At 41.1% G+C, this 21,068-nt stretch overlaps 1 protein-coding gene across 1 annotated transcript; it reads left to right on the top strand.

The window, feature by feature from the left end:
- Positions 1-465: 465 nt before the first annotated feature.
- On the top strand, positions 466-8,772 carry LOC134367533 (A-kinase anchor protein 4-like). The gene is made up of 5 exons (XM_063084274.1): positions 466-561; positions 1,621-1,671; positions 2,184-2,285; positions 5,414-7,519; positions 8,617-8,772. The coding sequence occupies exons 1-5, from the start codon at positions 466-468 to the stop codon at positions 8,770-8,772; spliced, it is 2,511 nt and encodes an 836-aa protein (XP_062940344.1).
- Positions 8,773-21,068: the final 12,296 nt, after the last annotated feature.

Below are 21,068 nucleotides of genomic sequence, written 5' to 3'. Positions count from 1 at the left end.
AAGTTAGAGGGGGATGAGGTGAGCTTGATTCTTTGAAGGTGCCCGAAAGTAGGTAAAGAAATGTGGAGACAGGTGATATTTAGTTAATGAAGTTGGGTAGAAGTAAATCACTAAATGTAATCCCTACAGTCTCTAGACCTCTTTTTAAATTTGCTTCCCTGGTCCACCATTTTTCCTGACTGATGTTCTCCCAAGTCAGTATGATACTCCCATGGTTCCAAATACTTGGTGTGGGGAGTCTAAATTGAAGGAGACTATGGGTTTTGCTAAAAGATAATGATCCTGAGCATCAAGTTCAAACATTTCAGTGTCCTTCCCCACTACTCATCCTACCAGCTCCTAGCCTAAACCTATATAAAACACAGAGATGGGTTCAGGACCCTCTCCAGAGATTCTTATCCAAACTGACCCGGTTTCTAAAAACCCTATATAAGCATTTCAGATTTCTTTTATTTCTCTTTCCAGATGTCTGATGATATTGACTGGTTACGCAGCCGCAGGGGCGTGTGCAAGGTAGATCTCTACAGCCCAACAGGACAGAAAGATCAAGACCGGAAAGTGGTAAGATACAAAAGGACTCCTACCAAAAAATTAGAAAAAAATGCCATATGGGTATAGATATCCTGGGGCCCAAGATAAACTAATGCAAGGTGATACTGTGACTTCTCCTAGCAACCAAGCTCAGTAAAGTCTGTCATAGCCAACACACTCACGCATGATACAGGGATAAATGAAGGGTGGGGCAGGGTGAGGAGTGATGTAAGGGAGGTGGAGAGGGGAGGGCTAGGGAGGAGACAGGGGAGGGAAGAGTAGTGGTTACCTCATAACTAACCCCTATTCCTTAAGACCTAAGTCATAATAACGTCACCTAACTATCAGTAAGTTACACTGGGACCCTTCGGGAGTGCAAAATACTTCAAGCTCAGTTTCCCAAACCTCAAGTGATTTACATAATATTTCATATTTTTTATCATGCTCAAGTACCACTCATACTATTACTTACTTAATATGTGCTTTTGCAATGTTTTCAAAATCAACTTACGTTTTAAAAATCACCATCACCCTAAGCATTACCAATAATAGCACAGGTTTGGAGTTCTAGTATGTATTTTCCCCAATGCACAACAAAAATGCACTTATTAAACACAGAAATGATTATACATGTACCACCTAAAATTTTCTACATCATCAACAGTAAAAATATCACATTTTGAGAAGCACTAGTGTAGTAGAAAGCACCCTAAACTAGAAGCCAGGGAGACTGGATTCTAACACAAGCTTCAACTTTGGGTTTGTGTCACTTGGAAAAGCTGCTTCTCTTCTCTGTTTTCTCATTTACTACATGTAGGTACTGTACTTTGGGCCTCTATCTGACAGGTTGGTATTCTCATTTAAGAAACAGAGTAATGCTAAGATTCTGTCTGCTTAATACTCACAATATTAAGATTTACTCTGTACTTACTAAGTTCCAGGCACTCCGCTAAAAGCTTTGCATGCACTGTCTTGAATTAATCCCCATAAGAATCCTGTGAGGTAAGTGCTGTTGTTGTCATCTCCCAGAAAGAGAAATAATAGCCTTTTCTAGAGTTATTCTAAATTCATCCTCCTAATTTGATACAGATATGCTTTGTCGATGTGTCTACCCTGAATGTGGAAGATAAAGACTCCGAGGTGGGTATTCTCTGCTAAGAGTTGGAATGGGTGGGAAAATGCTGAGAAGGGTTATCAGTCAAGTATGAGGAAAGGGAAAAGCTGTGGCAGAGGGTGGAAAGCCATCATTCTCATGATCCCAGGATCCCTGGTTCCTAATTTACTGTCACTCTTGATATAAAGTCTCATTTTAGAAGCCACTTAAGTTGATGGTAGGGCTGAAAGAACTAAAACATGGAAGATAGCTGTCAGAAAAGTTCTTTAAAAAACCTGTCTAAAAGGATGATGACTAATGGAATATGGTCCTTGAGATTGATGATTTTGTAAACATCTTCGGAGGGGGAAGTAGTAATTGGTGGAGGGAACTTTGTCTTATTCTTCAAAGACTAGCTAGCATTACAAGCCTACCTCTCCTGCAGAAAGAAAAAGGATAATAGGAAACATGACATTCATGAAGTGGTAGCCTAGGGGGGTAGCTTGGAGAAATCTCAAAAAGCATCTGTTCATAAGAATCTCGCCCTTTAATTCCATAGGGTGCTGCTGGTTGCAGCTCAGAAGGTGACTTAAACCTGGAGACTCTGGAAGAAAAAGAGATTATCGTGATCAAGGACACTGAGAAGCAAGACCAGTCTAAGGTATACTTAGCCTCTGAGATTCTACCACTTCTAATTACAAAAGACCAATGTTCTTTTTTTAATTGAAGCACAATGGATTATACATATTTTAGGGGGTACAACATTGACTACCATCACCTGTACACAATGTGTGTTGATCAAATCAATATTATTAGCATGTTCATTATCACAAATAATAACCATACTTTATGCTAAGTCTGAGGACTCTGGTTCAGAGACGGTAAGAAAACTATGGTCAAACAGGCCCATTAGTTTGAACACTATGACATTCTAGAGAACACAGGCCTAAGTTCAGGGCCACAGTAAGTGCAACACCCAGTTATTTAATGATGGGACTAATCACAGAGGTTCAGAATGCCCTTTCCTGATTTTCAGGTACCTACTCCAATCAGAATTTTGCTATTTTTACCCTAACAAAGATGTGGGTGTATAAGCAAGATCTTTTGCAATGTTCTTTGCTGGCTTGTAATGGACTTGTGTGCCCTATATTGCCCAACATCCAACAGAAAAGAAGGAGGGATACGGAGCAGAGAAAATCCATAACAACCAAGAATTTGAGTGCCTAGTCTCCACTCTGTTGTCTAAGAGATTAGCCAGGCTGTTGGGTAACTTAAAGTTAGAAACAATTAGATTTGCACACTACTGTCTCATACATAATCCTCTTGTTTTTGTGTAAGTATCCCAAATTATATGTTAGGCTCCAGGTTTGGGAAGGGCATTGGAGCACACAACAAGTCACCCCCACATCCCTACAAGCCTGGAGTCGCTGGTATTGGGACAGGATATTTGGCTTTAGCACAAAAGAATCAAATATTTCTTGTTCTGTGTCCCTAGGCTAACAAGTAATAACCAAAACATCATTTCTGACCCCAGAGACCTTTATAGTGAGAGCAAGGAAAAAACGTTACATAACATTCTCCAAAGAGTTTTGGGTTTAGTTGGGGGTGGCCAACTCCATTTTGGAGTCTTAAGAAAAGCATAAATTATACCTGGTGTTTATTTTTAAAAGAGCAGCCCATATTTCCTACACACAATGCAGATCTCCTTGATTGTAACTTAAGCCCATTTGTCAACCTGATCATGACCTCACACTTCCAGGAATTCAGTGAAAAGAGAAGAGAGGAAGCAAGGCGAGGGGCAAAGAGGGCAATGGTATTTACTGATGAATGCACACTGTGTACATAATACATATACACATACCCATACATGGGCATACACAGTCACAGACATAGATGTACACATATAAATTTATACAAAGTGACACGCACATCAGTATATACATTTACATACATTAACAAAAGATAATTTATACAAGTAATGATACACACAGGCCTGGCTACATGTGATTGAGGAACACATACAAGCATTGATATATCAAACTCAATATATTGATCTATTCATATACAAGGACTTACACACATATACAAAGATATACGAACTCATATATAGAGTCAGATGCAGTGACATGTCAACATGTAGTATACATAAACACCCATCTTACACACAATGTATAAATATACACTCACATTAACACACTCTAGCCTTGATCAAAATACAGTGACTATATGGACCCAGGTATTGGCATACATACATATTAATATACATGTCTATGCAAAGACATGTATGGTCATACACAGTCATGCTGACACACACACATAGAAACTTACACAAAGTGATACACTTTCACAATCGTTTGTATGCATTGATACACACATTGACATGAATGCTGTGACATACCCACTCATGTATTCACACACATACTCAAATGCCAGGGTATGTGCAACACCGACACACACATTGTCAAGCATTGACATAGCATATAAGTATAGCATAAATTGGCACCCAATTCATTGATGTACACAGTCATTATACAATCACCTACTTACACATATCCATATTTTAACACACACATTCATTAATATTATAATAGATTAATCTATAATATATCAATAGATACTATATTAATATAATGTATCAATCTATTATAATATTAATGAATGTGTATGTTAATGTGTAAATTTCTGCTTTAATATACATAAATGAATTTATAGCTTCATGACACATACTAGTGAGTTTATATCATAAACATATACATAGACTACTCAAATTGACACTTGCTCATTTTTATAATCAGAGACATACTGACATACACACTCATATTTTGACACATGCAAGTAAAAATAGATATACTAGTATGCACATTTTGGCCTATACAGTAAATATATACAATGGGTAACAATGTCAAAATACATTATTACGCATGCTTACACATGGTCACACATATGCACACACATACACATACTGGCACATTTTCACACACTAACAATACAGACTGATACATTCTCACATCTGTTGAGATGTTCACACAAATGAATTCCTATGTCAATGTACATATACACACACAACAGTCACATTCACACATTGAAATAAACACACATACTCATATGGAACTGACAAGCATATTGATAACACCCGTGTATTAGTCTGTTTAGTGTTGCTATAACAGAAATACCTGAAACTGGGTAATTTATAAGGAAAAGACAATTATTTGGCTTATGATTCTGGGACAGCTGCATCTGGCATGGGCCTCAGGCTGCTTCTACTCATTGTGGAAAGCGGCAGGCAGCCAGTGGGTACAAGCAGATCACATGGTGAGAGAAAGCAAGAGAGAGAGAGAGAGAGAGAGAGAGAGAGAGGAGGTGCCAGGGTCTTTTAAACAACCAGCTCTCATGGGAAGGGAACTAATAGAGCGAGAACTCACTCATTACTCTCCCCACCTAGGCAGACCACTAATCCATTCATGAGGGATCCACCCCCATGACTCAAACAGTTTCCAACACTGTCGCAATGGGGATCAAATTTCCACATGAGTTTTGGAGGGGACAACACATCCAAACTCCATCAACCTGTATATAGTTAAGTGTACAAATGTATATACTGTTAGCTTTCGTTGCTGCCACTTCTGCTTACATGTGTACTAATGGATATAATTGAATGTTATATTCCCATGCCAATTCTAAAAGGTCAAGTCCCTAATCTATGCAATTTAGAAGATATATCTACTAAATGAAATAAGGGGAAAAGAAGTAGCCTACCCAAACTCTTATAGCTAGATGTTCTTTTTTCAGATGGAGGGATCTGTATGCCTTTTCAAACAAACTCCCTCTCATCCCATGAGTGTCCTCAATTGGCTTCTCAATGATCTCCAGAAGTATGCCTTGGGTTTCCAACACGCATTGAGCCCCTCAGCCTCTAGCTGTAAACATAAGATAGGAAACACAGATGGCGAATATCACAAAATACCCTCTGGGAACTGCTACAGTGTCTATGCCAATCAGCTGAACATGGATTATGTGGCCAACGGACCTCAAAGCCTACATCTAGAAATGACAGCAACCAAAAACACCAACAATAACCAAGGTCCTTCGACTCCTCCAGCCAAGTCTCCTAGCACCCAGAGGGCAGTTATCTCCCCTGAAGGAGAATGTTCTACGGATGACCTTTCCTTCTATGTCAACCGACTATCTTCTCTGGTAATCCAGATGGCCCATAAGGAAATCAAGGAGAAGTTAGAAGGTGGAAGCAAATGCCTTCATCATTCAATCTATCCACCCCATGGGGACAAAGGAAAAAACAGCCCCCGCAGTGCTGTGAGCAAGATTGCTTCTGAAATGGCCCATGATGCTGTGGAAGCGACCTCTGCAGAAATGAATGGCAATGGGGAGGAGTGTAGGGAAGGTGACCAGAGGACATTTCTGTATAGTGAATTATCCAACAAGAACAAGGGTGGAGACAAGCAGATGTGCCAGAGAGATAGCAAAGACTTTGCAGATTCTATCAGCAAAGGCCTCATGGTTTATGCAAATCAGGTAGCATCTGACATGATGGTTTCCGTTATGAAGACCTTGAAAGTGCACAGTTCTGGCAAGCCAATTCCAGCCTGTGTGGTCCTGAAGAGAGTGTTGTTAAAGCACACCAAGGAAATTGTGTCTGATTTGATTGATTCCTGCATGAAAAACTTGCATAATATTACTGGAGTCCTGATGACCGACTCAGATTTTGTCTCGGCTCTCAAGAGGAATCTGTTCAACCATGGAAAACAAAATGCTGCTGACATCACGGAGGCCATACTGAAGCGCCTGGTTAGTGCCCTTCTTGGCGAGAAGAAGGAGACTAAGTCTCAAAGTCTGTCATATGCATCTTTGAAAGCTGGGTCCCATGATCCTAAATGCAAGAACCAGAGTCTTGAATTCTCAGCCATGAAAGCTGAAATGAAGGGGAAGGACAAAGGCAAAATGAAGCCAGACCCATGCAAGTCATTAACCAGTGCTGAGAAAGTTGGTGAACACATTCTCAAGGAGAGCCTGACCATGTGGAACCAAAAGCAAGGAAACCAAGGTAAGATGACTACCAAAGCATGTACCAGTAAAGAAGAGAAAAGAGAGAAGATCAGCCCTTCCACAGATTCACTGGCCAAGGACCTAATTGTCTCTGCCCTTATGCTGATCCAGTACCATCTGACTCAGCAGGCCAAGGGCAAAGATACATGCAAAGAAGACTGTCCTGGTTCTACCATGGACTATATGACTCAGAGTGCCCAGTATGAAAAGTGTGGAAGTGGCCAAAGTGCCAAAGCAATGTCAATGAAACATCTAGAAACTCACGGAGCTCCTGGACCATCCACCTCTCTAAAGGAAAATCAACAGCTGGACTCCGAGAAGCTGGATATGTCAAACATTGTTCTAACGCTGATTCAGAAACTGCTTAGTGAGAGCCCCTTCAACTGTGATGATCTATCTGAAGGTGAGAACAAGCGTTCTGAGAAGGCAAGCAAAGCAGCTTCTGTGTCCAAGAGATCTAACAGAGGGGAAGAACAATGCCAGGACAATCAAGAACTTGACTTTATCAGGGGGATGAAGCAAATGAGCTGGCAATTTATAGATCAGCTGGTAGAATCTGTGATGAAGCTGTGCCTTATCATGGCTAAGTATAGCAGCAATGGCGCAGCCCTTGCTGAATTGGAAGAACAAGCAAACTTGGCCAGATGTAGTCATGATGGTGAGATGTCACAGAACAATCAAGACTCTCCTGGGCCTGAAGTCATCGTCAATAATCAATGTTCTACAAGTAACTTGCAGAAGCAGCTCCAGGCTGTCCTGCAATGGATTGCAGCCTCCCAGTTTAATGTGCCCATGCTCTACTTCATGGGAGATGATGACGGACAACTGGAGAAGGTAAGGAATGCATCAAAGCAAGAGAAGAAAGAGGGTTAGAATGGGCAGAGGCGGGGAGGCAGCCTTGTACTTAGAGCCTAAGATTGATCCAATTTCTTTTCAAGTCTATTCTGTACCATGTGCTTCATGAAATACTTTCACCTCATAAAAAGACACAGAAGTGCTGAACCACTAGCTAAGTGGGGCAGTGGACACCTCAAGGCCTGTGTATTTCCACCAAGAGGAGGAGATTGAGATTTGCTCATTTTATCAGTGACTGTTTCAACAAACTATTTGGTAAAACATTGGGGAGTGATTTTTTAGTCTTACGTTTTGAGTTTTAAGATCCCCAAAGGACTTTGGAGAGAAAAAAAAAGAAAAAGGGAGCTCCTCCCCTTTGAGGTAATAGAAGTGTCATGGACCCATTTTGTCTTTGGCCAGAAACAATTTAAAACTAGTCTCATTATGATTTCTATATTCCTCCCCAAAACTCACAGGTCCTACAAGTGCCCAGAAAGTGCCTGTCTCCTTAAATTTTATGCCCTCAGTGCCTCACTTGCCTCACCCTCGTCCTGCTCCTCAGATCCCATGAAGGCCAGCATTATTCATACACATACACACATTCTCTGTGTGTGTGTGTGTGTGTGTGTCACACACACACACACACACACACACACACACACCATAGCTGCATTTCTTACATTAGATGGGTTCCAGAGAAACCAAATACTTAACCAAATTATTTTCAGTCCAGGAGATGAACCCAGGTAATCTCCTAACCCTCAATCTCATACTTTCTTAGGGAGGCGGGGGTAATGTCTACCCCAAACCTTGACTAGCACAGAATAACCGAAAGGTCCAGCATCTGGTGAGAAGTATTTAATGAACACAGTTGGTTTCAGAGTTTGTTTTTAAAGCTCAAAAGCAAAGTACCTTTGGCATTTTGATAATGTCATTAGAGAAGATTCAAGGAAAAAGGAAAGCTATGTCAACAGCCTCCTTCCAGATCTTTAATCCTAGAATCATAGGAGTGAGGGCTGTGGGGTGTTCACTTTGTCCAGCGGGTCCTTCCTCCAAAAAGCACCAGGTGACTCAAGCTAGCTCTGCTCTCTCCACAGCTTCCTGACGTTTCAGCTAAGGCAGCAGAGAAGGGGTACAGTGTGGGAGACCTTCTTCAAGAGGTCATGAAGTTTGCCAAGGAACGACAACTGGATGAAGCCGTGGGAAACATGGCTAGAAAACAACTTCTAGACTGGCTGCTCACTAACCTGTGAGCTAACAACTCCTTTGACTCCTCTCCATCCTACTCCCCCCAGCAGCATTCCATCCCAGCTGGAGCCCCCTCACCATCAGGCCAGTGAACTGCACAATGCATGATTGTATTTCCTAATACATCTGAGCAGTTACACTGTGCCAGTACAGGGTGTCCGACAAGCTGGGCTAGAAAATGAATTAAAAAAATTTAAAAAAAAAAGAAGTGTCATTATTTTCTTGACAGATTTATCTGAGGCAAAGGACGGAATAGATCCAATTCCCAGGACTGGTGATACAGTGTTGGATTTGTGTCCAGATCTCATTCTGGGTTATTTTCTGAGCACCCAAGATACAGGGATATAAATGATGTCCACATCACTGAGTAATCTGGTTTGTCCAAGTAATCTCGAATTCATAGTCTAAAGTTTTGGCACCTGTGGCCTCCCTGTTTCTCCCAGAATCACATACCTAATTTGATAATCCCCTTTCTAATCCCAAAGATGCCACTTTCACGTTAAGAGTGTGCAGATGGGCTACCTTAGATGAAAAGCAAATTGAAAAAAGTGTATTGCCCATGGACATTGCTCTGCCTTGCCACCCCCTTTCCCCCGCAGTGTTCACTGCACATGGCTAAATACTTATCCAGAACTACAATGGGATCTGATTTTCCCCCATATGTTAGTAAAGCTTCCTTATAACTAATATCCTTCAATTGAGATTTCTTTGTCTTCCACCACTCTGAAAGAAAAATTTTCCAGAACATAAAGTTATAGGGTGGAAAATTCCTCATGAGTCTCAATGTCCCAGTGTCCTGACATGAGGACAACCTCCCCTTTGGGACTAGAACCAAGTTCCTAGATTTGTTCTATGCTTCCCAGAAGTTAACTGCAATGCTAAAACTCATTACAAATCAAGACAGTCGTTTCATCCCTGTGGTCCTCTGTTAGCTAGTTGCTGTGTGCTCTCATGGCATGCCTTGGCACCCTTGAGGTGCTGTGGCTTAGTAGAACAAGCACAGGATGTGACATCCTTCTGGACTCAACAGTCAAAGCTTTGCCCCTCACTAGTGGCATGGCCTTAGGCAGTCCTCCAGACTTTGAGCCTATTTCTTCATCTGTAAAATGTAGCTAAAAATTACAGTATTTAGAGGTCAAACTGGTGGAATAGATGTGATAGTGTTTTGCACAGGGTGAATCTTGTAACAAATGCAGATATGTGAAGGAAGCTGTACCTTCAAAGCCCTTCCTAGCACAGTTGAGAGTGCTCTCTTGATTTGTTTCAGAACTGAAAGTAAGATCCTCTGAGTATGGGACCCAGAGAAACACTTTTGGGGGGAGGTAAAAGGCACACAGGCAAACTTTGCCAACTTCCTCACAATGCCTGGATTAGTAGGATAGAAGCAAAGGCAGGCCCCTTCAGAGCAGGACCTTTAAAACTCTCCAGCCCAGACGAAAGCTGATCAAACATTTTCCAGTCTCACCTCAGCCCATGAAAAGCCTTGGAGTTGAGCCACCACAGATCCTTCTCTTTGCCCTTGAAGAAAATCCTTAATAAACAAATCCCAAGGCCAGGGCTGCATTTCTAATGACTCAATCATCCCTGAGCACAGCTGGGTCCCATAGTAGTTTATTTCTTTGATTAACTTGGCTCTTACCTTGCTCCTGATTTTTATTATGAAGTGGCCTTGGGGATTCCTTGGAACGTGGAAATAGAGCAAAGGAAGTTATATGTTCTGTTAAATGAGGGGGGTTGAGGCAAGATGGTCCATAAGGGCCCTTCCAGTTCTGACATTTAAGGATTATAAGAATAAGTTTCTTTTGAATAATTTCTAAGGGAAACGTGTGTGAGTGAGGTAAGTTCACGGTAAAGAAACTTGATTTTTGCCAGAGCTAATTGACAGACTCCAGCAGAGAAAGGAATGCTTTGGGCCACAAGGACCCTGACAAGGGTCTGCAGGAGCTCAATAGCCCTTGAGGTTTATTCCTGGAGAGTGAAACCCTGGCATCCCAATAGCAATGTGGCCATGCTTAGTGCCAGCAAATGGAAATGGACAAGGACTTCTGCTGAGCTGACAGCCCTGCATATAGTAGGAAAGGGACAACGGGAGCAGAAAAAGAGGAAAACATGGTTCTCTCCTGGCAGGTGGTGTGACTGGCTTGCTATCTCTTGCAAACAGTTTCAATTTCTCTGTCTTCTTGCCTTCGTTTCAAAAGAAAGTTGTGAGCAGAATTTGTCTGGGAGGTTACTTCAGAGCCAGGACTAGACTGTGGTGAGGCAAGTACTTGCCTCAGGGGCCAAAAAACTCAGTAACCAAGGTAAATAATATTTTAATGCAATATTTTGAAAAATCAAAATTAATGCCCAAAAAACCCCACGATGAACAAAATATCAAAAATTTTAATACAGAGGATCAGTAACAGTATTGTGCCAAGCCATAATGAAGCATGAAGCAAAAGGAAAAATTGGTAAGACTGATTTTATGGGAGTAACACTTTATGGGAGATTGCCAGGCACTATTTAGAGGATGTATTGCCCTTAAAGCCTATATCAGTACAAAAGAGAAACAGTCAAGTCCATGCCTAAAAAACTGAAAAAGGGAACAAATAAATCAAACAAGTTTAGGTAAGGAGAAATAAAATTTGAAGCAAGGAAAGAACAAATGGAGAAAGCAAAGTTTCACTTAATCCTTCAAATGTCAGGGGTTGGGGCATGTTGCAGTTGTTTTTTCTCTTGCTTAACATGAAAAGTACATCTTTCCAAACAAAAGCTCATATTAGATTAATTCTGGTTATAAAAAAGGATCCATGAGAGATTGCCCCTGCTAAAATTCTATCTTAAAGTAGTTCTAATAATGAATGAAAAAAAAAAAATAAGTGAAAAGTAGAAATATAGGAGAGGTAGAAATAAAAATACTGCTTTTGCAAATGATGTATTTGCACATCCATGAAAATCATAGTCCCAAATACCAGAGGTAACGAAAGAGTTTTGCAAAGTTATATGATAGAAGATACTAGTGAGCTGTAAGAATTTGTCATCAACTAAAACAGTTCCAGCTGCTTTTCCCCCAGTGACTCAGAGACATGTAAAAAGTTCACCAGTTCCCCCACACTAAATCTTTGCAGTGTCAGAACATAAATCTAAAAGATTCTATTAACTTCCTATACCCTAGAGCCACCCAGACAGAAAAGGGAGAGTCTATTTACAATAGTAGCAGTAATATTAAACACTCAGGTATTAAGGAAGGCAAGAAATGACAATTACAGAGCATTTACTGAGTGCTGGACACTACTAGGTGCTTTAATTCTTTCCTAAACCTTGTGAGATGGTTTCTTCTTAGCTGCTTTTTATGGATTGGAATTTAGAGGCTCAGGCTTAAATGCCTTTTCAAGGTCATACAATCAGTAAGTGGGAGAGGTGGGATTCAAATCCGCGTTTGCCTCATGTCAGATACTGTGCTCTTTCCATTCTGTCACACCATCTATTAACCCAGATCTATGCTTATTAAAGGAAGAAACTATGAAACACAAATGAGAAGAATAAAGGAATACAGATAAACAAAAAACCGGATTATGCTCCTGACTGGTAAAACTAAACAACACTCTCTAATTCAACGAAAGGTCTTAAGTAATGTCAATTTAAATCTTTATGGGATAGTCTCAAAATATGTCCCCCAAGATATTTATTAGTTACAAAGGGAAAAATAGAAACTTTACAATGTAGAACCTGTCAGTCACATGTTAATTAGGTGATCGAGGTTAACATCACTAGTAAAGACATACTGATATCATGTATCTCCTGATAGGATGTGATGAGAAGGGCATATCGCCTTGTTGGCATTCTTGCCCAAAACCCCTAAACCCAGGCCAATCATGGAAAACCATCAGACACACCCAAATTTAGGGACATTCTACACAATACCTGACCAGAATTGACTGCAAGAGTCACTAGGGAACATTTTAGGGTGATGGAAATATTCTATAAATCTTGATAAGGGAGGTGTTTAACACAGGTATATACATTTCTCAAGACTCATCAACCTCTATGCTTAAAATAAGTGAATTTTATTCTATCCAAATTATATCTCAACAAAGTCGATGTAAAACATGTTTAAATTTAATAAATACCTATAGGGAAAAAAATTCCCCTTCCACTGTTCACCATTTGAAGGGTTTGAGCCCGCAGTTCCAGAGTGAGATTTGGGTTCACTCAGTCTGCTGTAAGAAGGTTGGATTGGAGGGAGTGGTCTGCTGCTCAACTAACTGTTTTTCACTTCCTTTTTATTTGTTTTTTTTTTTTTTCTTCCTTTCATTATTCCTTTTTAAAATGCCAGCCTCACTGGACTTTAGGTTAAAAGGATCTCTCCACACCTGGGCCAACATACCCCTTGGGGGGCAGGTGGGGGAGGTAAAATGTGCCCCCTATGACTGGCTGGGAAACCCCAGCTATGATGGACACAACTGGTGAAAGGGAGGGTAGCAGGTTTTCACTTTCCTTCTCTAAGGCTGCAGTTTGTCTCATGCCTGTGTTCGCCATTCTCACTCCTACTACCAGATGCCAGGAACAGTGGACTCCAGACTCCAGAATCTCTCCCACTCCCAAGTAACACATGGCTGTATTTTCTCTGACCCTGAAGTGGTTTCACGCAATTCCTCCCAGAAACTATAAATCCTGTGCCAGAACTCAGCAGGAGGGGGAAGCAAAGGCAAACACCCTGACCTGCTAACCTTCTGGGGGATGGGGTGTTGATAGCATATGGCTTCCAGAGCCCTTGCTTTCGGAAAAGAAATTTATCTTGTTGGGAGATTTCAGGTGTCTTTGTCAGCCCGTCCTGTGACACAGACTATCTGCTAGAGGGAATGGGGGATTGCCAGGGAAATCTCTGGCACCAAATGGTCTACTTGTGAACTGATACAGCCACTTAGTTCTCCTCATTCCGATGCAATTCTAACCAGGCACACCAAGAATGACTTGTCATGTTTCTCCATTCTCCTCTGAGTCTACTCTTGGGGTTTCCTTTCTACTTCCCTGGCACTTCCTTCTCAGTCTCTTTCATTGAATACTCTTTCTCTGCCCATCTGATAAATGTTGGAGTACCCCAGGATCTATCCTCGCCTCACTGCTCTTTTCAACACCCCCAATCCCTAGCTGCACCCACTTTACAGAGGGTTGGAGGCAGGCCCAGGTGGGACATTACCAAAGGGAACTAGTGCTAGGGTTTGGTTCCTGAAAGACATCAAGAACCAGAGTAGGCAGAGGAAGGTGTGAGATGGAGTCCTCCCAATAGTACTTCTTTCCTGGGGTCCTGGAACTTTTAAAATGTAGATTTCCAGCCTGCCCCCACGCAGGAAAACTCTCAGTTCCTTAGTTTTGTGTTGCAACTAGACATGCATATTTTGAAAAATCTTCTGCAAGTGATGTCCTATTAGCCCTTTTTATTTTGAAAAAATTAAAACCTACAGAAAAATTATAAGACTAGAACAATGAGTACCCATATAGCTTTACCATCTGCCTTCACCAATTGTTAATATTTTGCCATCTTGTTTTATCTATCGAGCACACAACTGACTAAAATTGTGTATATATAACAATTATTGTATAAAATTATCATTATCTTGCTGGACCATTTGCAAGTTAGTGCAGACATCATGATATTTAATCCTAAATACTCCAGTGTGTATCTCCTAGGAACAAGGACATTCTTCCACAGACAATTCAGATTAATTTTTCTTAAATATCTCAATAATGGTCTCTATAGCTGTTCCCCTTTACTCTATCCAAGATCCATGCAACTGCATTTAGTTACCATATCTCTTTAGTGTCCTTTAATCTACAACAGTTCCCAGCCCCTTTTCTGGTCTTTTATAACATTGACATTTTTTAACAGTTCAGTCGTTTTGCAAAATATCCAAGAGACTTTGATCAGAGTCAAAGTTGAGAACAGCTTTAAAAGTACTTTAGTTTGGAGAGGTCATAACTAGTCAATGAACTGAAGGCCAAAATGGAGAGAGCACCATGGGTTAGGAACTGCGTGAAAACTGGAAGGAGGTAAGGAGTGAGGAAGGATGGTGGCTGGGCAGATTGCATGGCTTAAATATATAAGGTCACAGCTGCTATTTTTCCTATAGTTACAAACACCCAAATACACCCAACAGTGACTTCTTCAGTCTTCCAAACAGTCTCCTGCATCCCAGGCCCTTATACTGAACTGTCTACTGGACATAGAAATTTATTGAGCATCTAATAACACAGAATTAAATATAAGATAAAAAAAATAACATAGGATTTAAATAATATTTACAACCCCCAGAATTTCTAAACATAGAAATGTATTTATTTATTATGTCAGGTACTGTTCTAAGCACATTATATGCATTAACTCATTTAATCTTCAGCACGGCAAACCCTCTAGGAGGCAGGAACTATGACTGTCCCTGTTTGAGGGGTGAAAAAATTAAAGCACAGAGGGTAGTTATTTGTTTGGGGTCAGACAGCTAGTAAGTGGTGGCATCAGAATTTGAACCCAGCAAGTTCAAAAGTGAAGCTCCAGAGCCTTCACCTTTTTAAAATTTATTTTTTAAATTATTATCCAGTAAAACCGACTTTTTTTCTCTTGGTTTGCAGTTCTATGAATTTTAACACATGTACAGATTCATGTAGGTGCCACAACGAACAGGATACAGAACAGTTCCATCACCTCCCAAAAACTCCCTCTGCTGCGTGTGTGTGTGTGTGTGTGTGTGTGTGTGTGTGTGTGTGTGTGTGTGTGTGTGTGTGTGTGTGTGTGTGTGTGTGTGTGTGTGTGTGTGTGTGTGTGTGTGTTTTGTCTGTGTGTGTGTCTGTGTGTGACCGGTAATGGGATTGGAACCCTTGGCTTGGTGTCTGCTGCCCTTTTATCGTCATGCACACCCTCACCACCTATGGGGAACTTTTTTTTTTTTTTTTCCTTCTGCAGTCTGTTTCCAACGTCAGTTGTTTTCAAAAATTCTGCAGTGCTAATCGGGTCCACGTGACCAAACAGTGGCCAGTTAGGTCGGTGGTGAGGAACGTTTAGATCGGTTCTCAGAGTTCTCATTATGCTAATTAGGATCAGAAAACGTGCACAGAGGTCAACGATAAACCACAGAGTTCGTAACAGCTTTATGAGCCCCGCGCTCCTGAGTTCCTCACTTTCCGTTAACTCCCGAGCTTCCCAGTACTTCCGTGTTCTGGGGGCCAGAAATAACCCACTTCCGGGATTGCGCTGTGTCTGTGTCACGTGGCGGGGGGGGGGGGGGGCGGGAAGGAGACAGAAAAAAAAAAAGGCAATCGGTTTTGGCCCCTCCTTCTCAGAGCTGCAGCTCTACTAAACAGAGAAGCTTCTTCTTCAGAGTTTTGGCTTCTTCAGTTTCCCATTCCTGGCTGCTCTTTGCCACTGCCATTACCCAAGTGCCTGGTGACTGGGCTGCAAGAGAACAGAGAAAAAAGCACACAGTTATTTCCACTACTGTCCCTTTCCCGCTCCTCCATTCAGAAGTAAAAGGTTTCTACTGGATCTCCACACAGCAGCGCTCACTTCCAGGTTTCGGATTGTGGTGTTTGTGCCGGGAGATGATGCAGGAACAAAAGCAGTCAACTCACTACCAGTTTGGTGGTGCTTTTAATTCTAGTGTCTTCTCTGATCTGCTTGCCGATTCACTATTCAGAGTTCTCAAAAGAATTGCCCATGCGTTCTGTCCAAGTTTTATAGTCAAGTTCAGTGGGAGTTAAATGGAGGTGCATGTTTACTCCATCATACCCAGAATCAAAAAATCAGCTCTCAGTTTTAAACCCCAAGCCATTGTGCCTCTCCCCATAAATGTCCCATAGACACTATGAACTCATTGTGTGCCAATTGGATTCGTTACCTGTTCACCTAGTCTTACTCCTTCTATCGCTCCCAGTCCTACCGTCATTTACCCAGTTGTCCAAGCTGGAATCCTGGGCATTGTCTTGGGCTCTTCTCTCTCTTTAATGTCTACATTCAGTCATTCAATCAGTCCTTTATTCTCTCTCCTTATTTCCACTATCTTAAATTATTCAGGACTGTATTCTTCGTCACTTGGATTATTACTACAGTCAGCTAATTGGTGTGACTGGCTATTATTTTTTTTTTTTCAACTTTCTACTGTTTAAAGTTTTTATTGGCTATATACAAAAAAGTGCAGAAAGTTATAAGCTCAATGAATTATCACAAACTGAACCCACCCACTATCAAGAAACAGAACATTCCCAGCATCCAAAAGCTTTTCTTATGCTTCCTCTCAAGTATTACCCCTTCCCTTCTCCCTATAGGTGATTCTCAACACCACATCTTGGTTTTGCCATTTTAAAAATTTATATATAAATAGAATCATTCTGCACGGTTTTGTGGGTGTCTGGTTTCCTTAGCTTGACTTATGTTGTAAGCTTTAACCATGTTGTTTTATTTTCACTGCTGTATAATATTCCATTATATATTATATCATCCATTTTATGATTGATGGACATTTGGGTTGCTTCCAGTTTGGGCCCGTTAAGAACAGTGCTACTATAAATACTCCTATACATGTCTTTTGGTGGTCATAAGCTCTCATTTATATTGAAATATACCTACAAGTGATATTTTTGATATGTATATGATCAACTTTATGCATATGCCAAACTTGACCAAAGTGTTTGTATCAATTTACACTTTCCACCGGTAGTATATGAGATGTCCTGTTGCTCTATAGCTGAATAACATTTTAAGAGATTATTACATTTATGTATTTCTTCTCCCTGTACTTCTTTTCTTTTCTTTTCTTCTTTTGTTCCATGAAGCAGGTAACTTGATTCTGGCCCTCTTGGATACCAGGAGGTGTGTAGTAGAGCAGAAAACTGACATTTCCCACACCACTTCCTGACTTTTATTCAAACATCCTTGAGCCCCAGAGGGAGGAAAGTTTGCTGGTAAAGAAAAAAACATCTGGGAAGAAACATAAAGGGAAGATGATTTTCCCAGATTAGAAAAGAGATTTCCCTGATATAAGGGAAGAAGAGAAATTTCTAGAGCAGCAGAGCCTGGCCTGCCTTCTGGGCAGTGTGAAGGGAAGGCAGCAAGACCCCAGAGAGAAATGGTTAGGTGGGGAATCTAGTAAGTTGGGTTTAAGCAAAAGTTTTTCACAAAATCATCTGAGTGCTGCCAGACCTAAAGGGCCCTGCACAGAGGCCAGTGGCTATCTCAGTATTAGGCAGGGTGAGCAGAAGACTTGATGACCAGAGGGCCATACCCCCATGCCCTGGTACATATAAAATCCCCGAGCATGGGCAGAATTCTGAGTGAGGGGTCCCAAGAATAACAGGTTGAGCTTCCCTCCAGACTGAGGGGATTGGGAGCTCAAATTGGAATTTACTCTGATTTTTAAAGAGATAATGATGTTTCTTATCACAGGGTGGACTGAGGTTTGTACCTCCTACACTGGTCTGGTGTTCCCCAGGGCTACTGCTAACACATATAGCATCTCTGTGAAAATTAGAAAAAAGGCACTGCCTCTGGGTTGACCAATTAGAGAAAGGCTCACTTTTTTTTAAAAAAAATTTTATTTTGTCGATATACATTGTAGCTGATTATTGCTCCTCATCACCAAAACCTCCCTCCCTTCTCCCTCCCCCCCTCCCCCCCAACAATGTCCTTTCTGTTTGCTTGTCGTATCAACTTCAAATAATTGTGGTTGTTATATCTTCCCCCCCCCCGTTTGTGTGTGTGTGTGTGTGTGAATTTATATATTAATTTTTAGCTCCTACCAATAAGTGAGAACATGTGGTATTTCTCTTTCTGTGCCTGACTTGTTTCACTTAATATAATTCCCTCAAGGTCCATCCATGTTGTTGCAAATGGCAGTATTTCATTCGTTTTTATAGCTGAGTAGTATTCCATTGTGTAGATGTACCACATTTTCCGTATCCACTCATCTGATGATGGGCATTTGGGCTGTGCTGAGATGAACATTGGGGAACAGGTATACCTTCGACTTGATGATTTCCATTCCTCTGGGTATATTCCCAACAGTGGGATTGCTGGGTCGTATGGTAGATCTATCTGCAGTTGTTTGAGGAACCTCCATACCATTTTCCATAGAGGCTGCACCATTTTGCAGTCCCACCAACAATGTATGAGAGTTCCTTTTTCTCCGCAGCCTCGCCAGCATTTATCGTTCATAGTCTTTTGGATTTTAGCCATCCTAACTGGGGTGAGATGGTATCTCAATGTGGTTTTGATTTGCATTTCCCGGATGCTGAGTGATGTTGAGCATTTTTTCATATGTCTGTTGGCCATTTGTATATCTTCCTTAGAGAAATGCCTACTTAGCTCTTTTGCCCATTTTGTAATTGGGTTGCTTGTTTTCTTCTTGTAAAGTTGTTTGAGTTCCTTATATATTCTGGATATTAATCCTTTGTCAGATGTATATTTTGCAAATATTTTCTCCCACTCTGTTGGTTGTCTTTTAACTCTTTTAATTGTTTCTTTTGCTGTGCAGAAGCTTTTTAGTTTGATATAATCCCATTTGTTTATTTTTCCTTTGGTTGCCCGTGCTTTTGGGGTCGTATTCATGAAGTCTGTGCCCAGTCCTATTTCCTGAAGTGTTTCTCCTATGTTTTCTTTAAGAAGTTTTATTGTTTCAGGGTGTATGTTTAAATCCTTAATCCATTTTGAGTTGATTTTAGTATACGGTGAGAGGTATGGATCTAGTTTCATTCTCCTGCATATGGATATCCAGTTATCCCAGCACCATTTGCTGAAGAGGCAGTCCCTTCCCCGAGAAAGGCTCACTTTTCTCTGAGCTGGCGGTGTTGTGCCAGTGTACTTAGCTTGATAAGAGGAACGTGGACTGGATTGCAGCCCCCACTCATGCCCCTTGTACAGCACACAACCTGCACAACTACACGTAGCAATTCTGAGTAGCTGGCTCATGTTCCAACCCACCCTTCCCATTGCCCCCAGAGTTGTGTTCTGAAGCACTCATCAGACCATGGCACTCCCTTGCTTAAAAGCCTTTTGTAGCTCTTTATTGCCTAGGTCTGCACTGACAAATACACTGGCCCCTAGTCACATGTGGCTCTTGAGCATTTGAAATGGGGCTAGTTCAAATTAAAATGACTTACTATTCAAATAAGAATGTAAAATAGTCATTAGTATTTGTTTATATTGATTACATGTTGAAATGATAAAATTTTTGATATATTGGATTAAATTACAATATTAAAGTTGATTTTTACCCGTTTCTTTTTTCCTTTTATAATGTGGCTACTAGAAAATTTTAAATTGCTTATGTGGCTCACTTTATATTCTTAATGGACAGTGCTGGTCTAGGTAAAGTCCAAACTCCTGACTTTGACACTAGAGCAAATATATTCTGGTCTTTGCTTTTTTAAATAACCTTATTTCCCCTCCAGTCTTTCCCCTTTCTCCCCACCCCTCCGACACACATATACACACACTCACTCATCCAGCATTGCAGCCACTTTGAATCCCTTATCATTCCCTTTCACACCTGTTACTTTTGCACAGGCTTTTTTCTTTTCCTCAAATGCACCTGTCTCCCTTGGGTCTTAGGCTCCTTGTGTGTCAAATTAAGAGAGAACGACAGATTTCTGACATTTTTTCCAGCCCAGAGATTCCATAATTTGGCTTCAAAGAAGTATATAATAGATACTATGTAGATGGTCATAGATACTATGTACTGGTGGCCTACTGCATGCCAGGCTCTGCTCCCATTGCTTTTCATACCACTTAATCTCATCATCAATCCTATGAGGTGGGTACTGTCACTACCACTATTTTACACATGGGGAAACCCAGGCTCAAAGAGATCAAGTGATTTGCCAAGGTTACTAGAGACTTCAGAGCTCATGCTCTTATCACCTATGCTGTTTGAGAAGCTTGAAGTTGACAGCACTTTCCATTGACGGAATCCACACAGTGAAAGGATAACTCGGGAAAAGATGGCAAGCTACTCAGACCTGGTCTCTTTCTGACACTGGTAAACAAGTGTCTCTTCCTCTGCCACTGTCTGACATTGCTTCCAGATTTCTATTCTCATAAAAGCTCAGTCATGGAAGCTCAGCCTGCACTCCCCATGGACACCTTTGGATGCTTCCTTCCACCCTTGCTCAGTTGTCCTCAGGTTCCAAAGGTCTGGCCGGAAGGATATTCTTAATACCCCTCAGGCCCCGCTCTTCAGGTTTAGAGATTCCCCTGCATTCTCTGGAATTAGGTTGTTTCACCGGTAAGAAATACATTCATCTAATAATTCCACCAAGTCATAAGTAAATATGGGGG

This window comes from Cynocephalus volans, chromosome X, assembly GCF_027409185.1.
Source record: "Cynocephalus volans isolate mCynVol1 chromosome X, mCynVol1.pri, whole genome shotgun sequence".
NCBI classification, from domain to species: Eukaryota; Metazoa; Chordata; class Mammalia; order Dermoptera; family Cynocephalidae; genus Cynocephalus; species Cynocephalus volans.
This window is presented reverse-complemented; position numbering and strand designations above follow the sequence as displayed.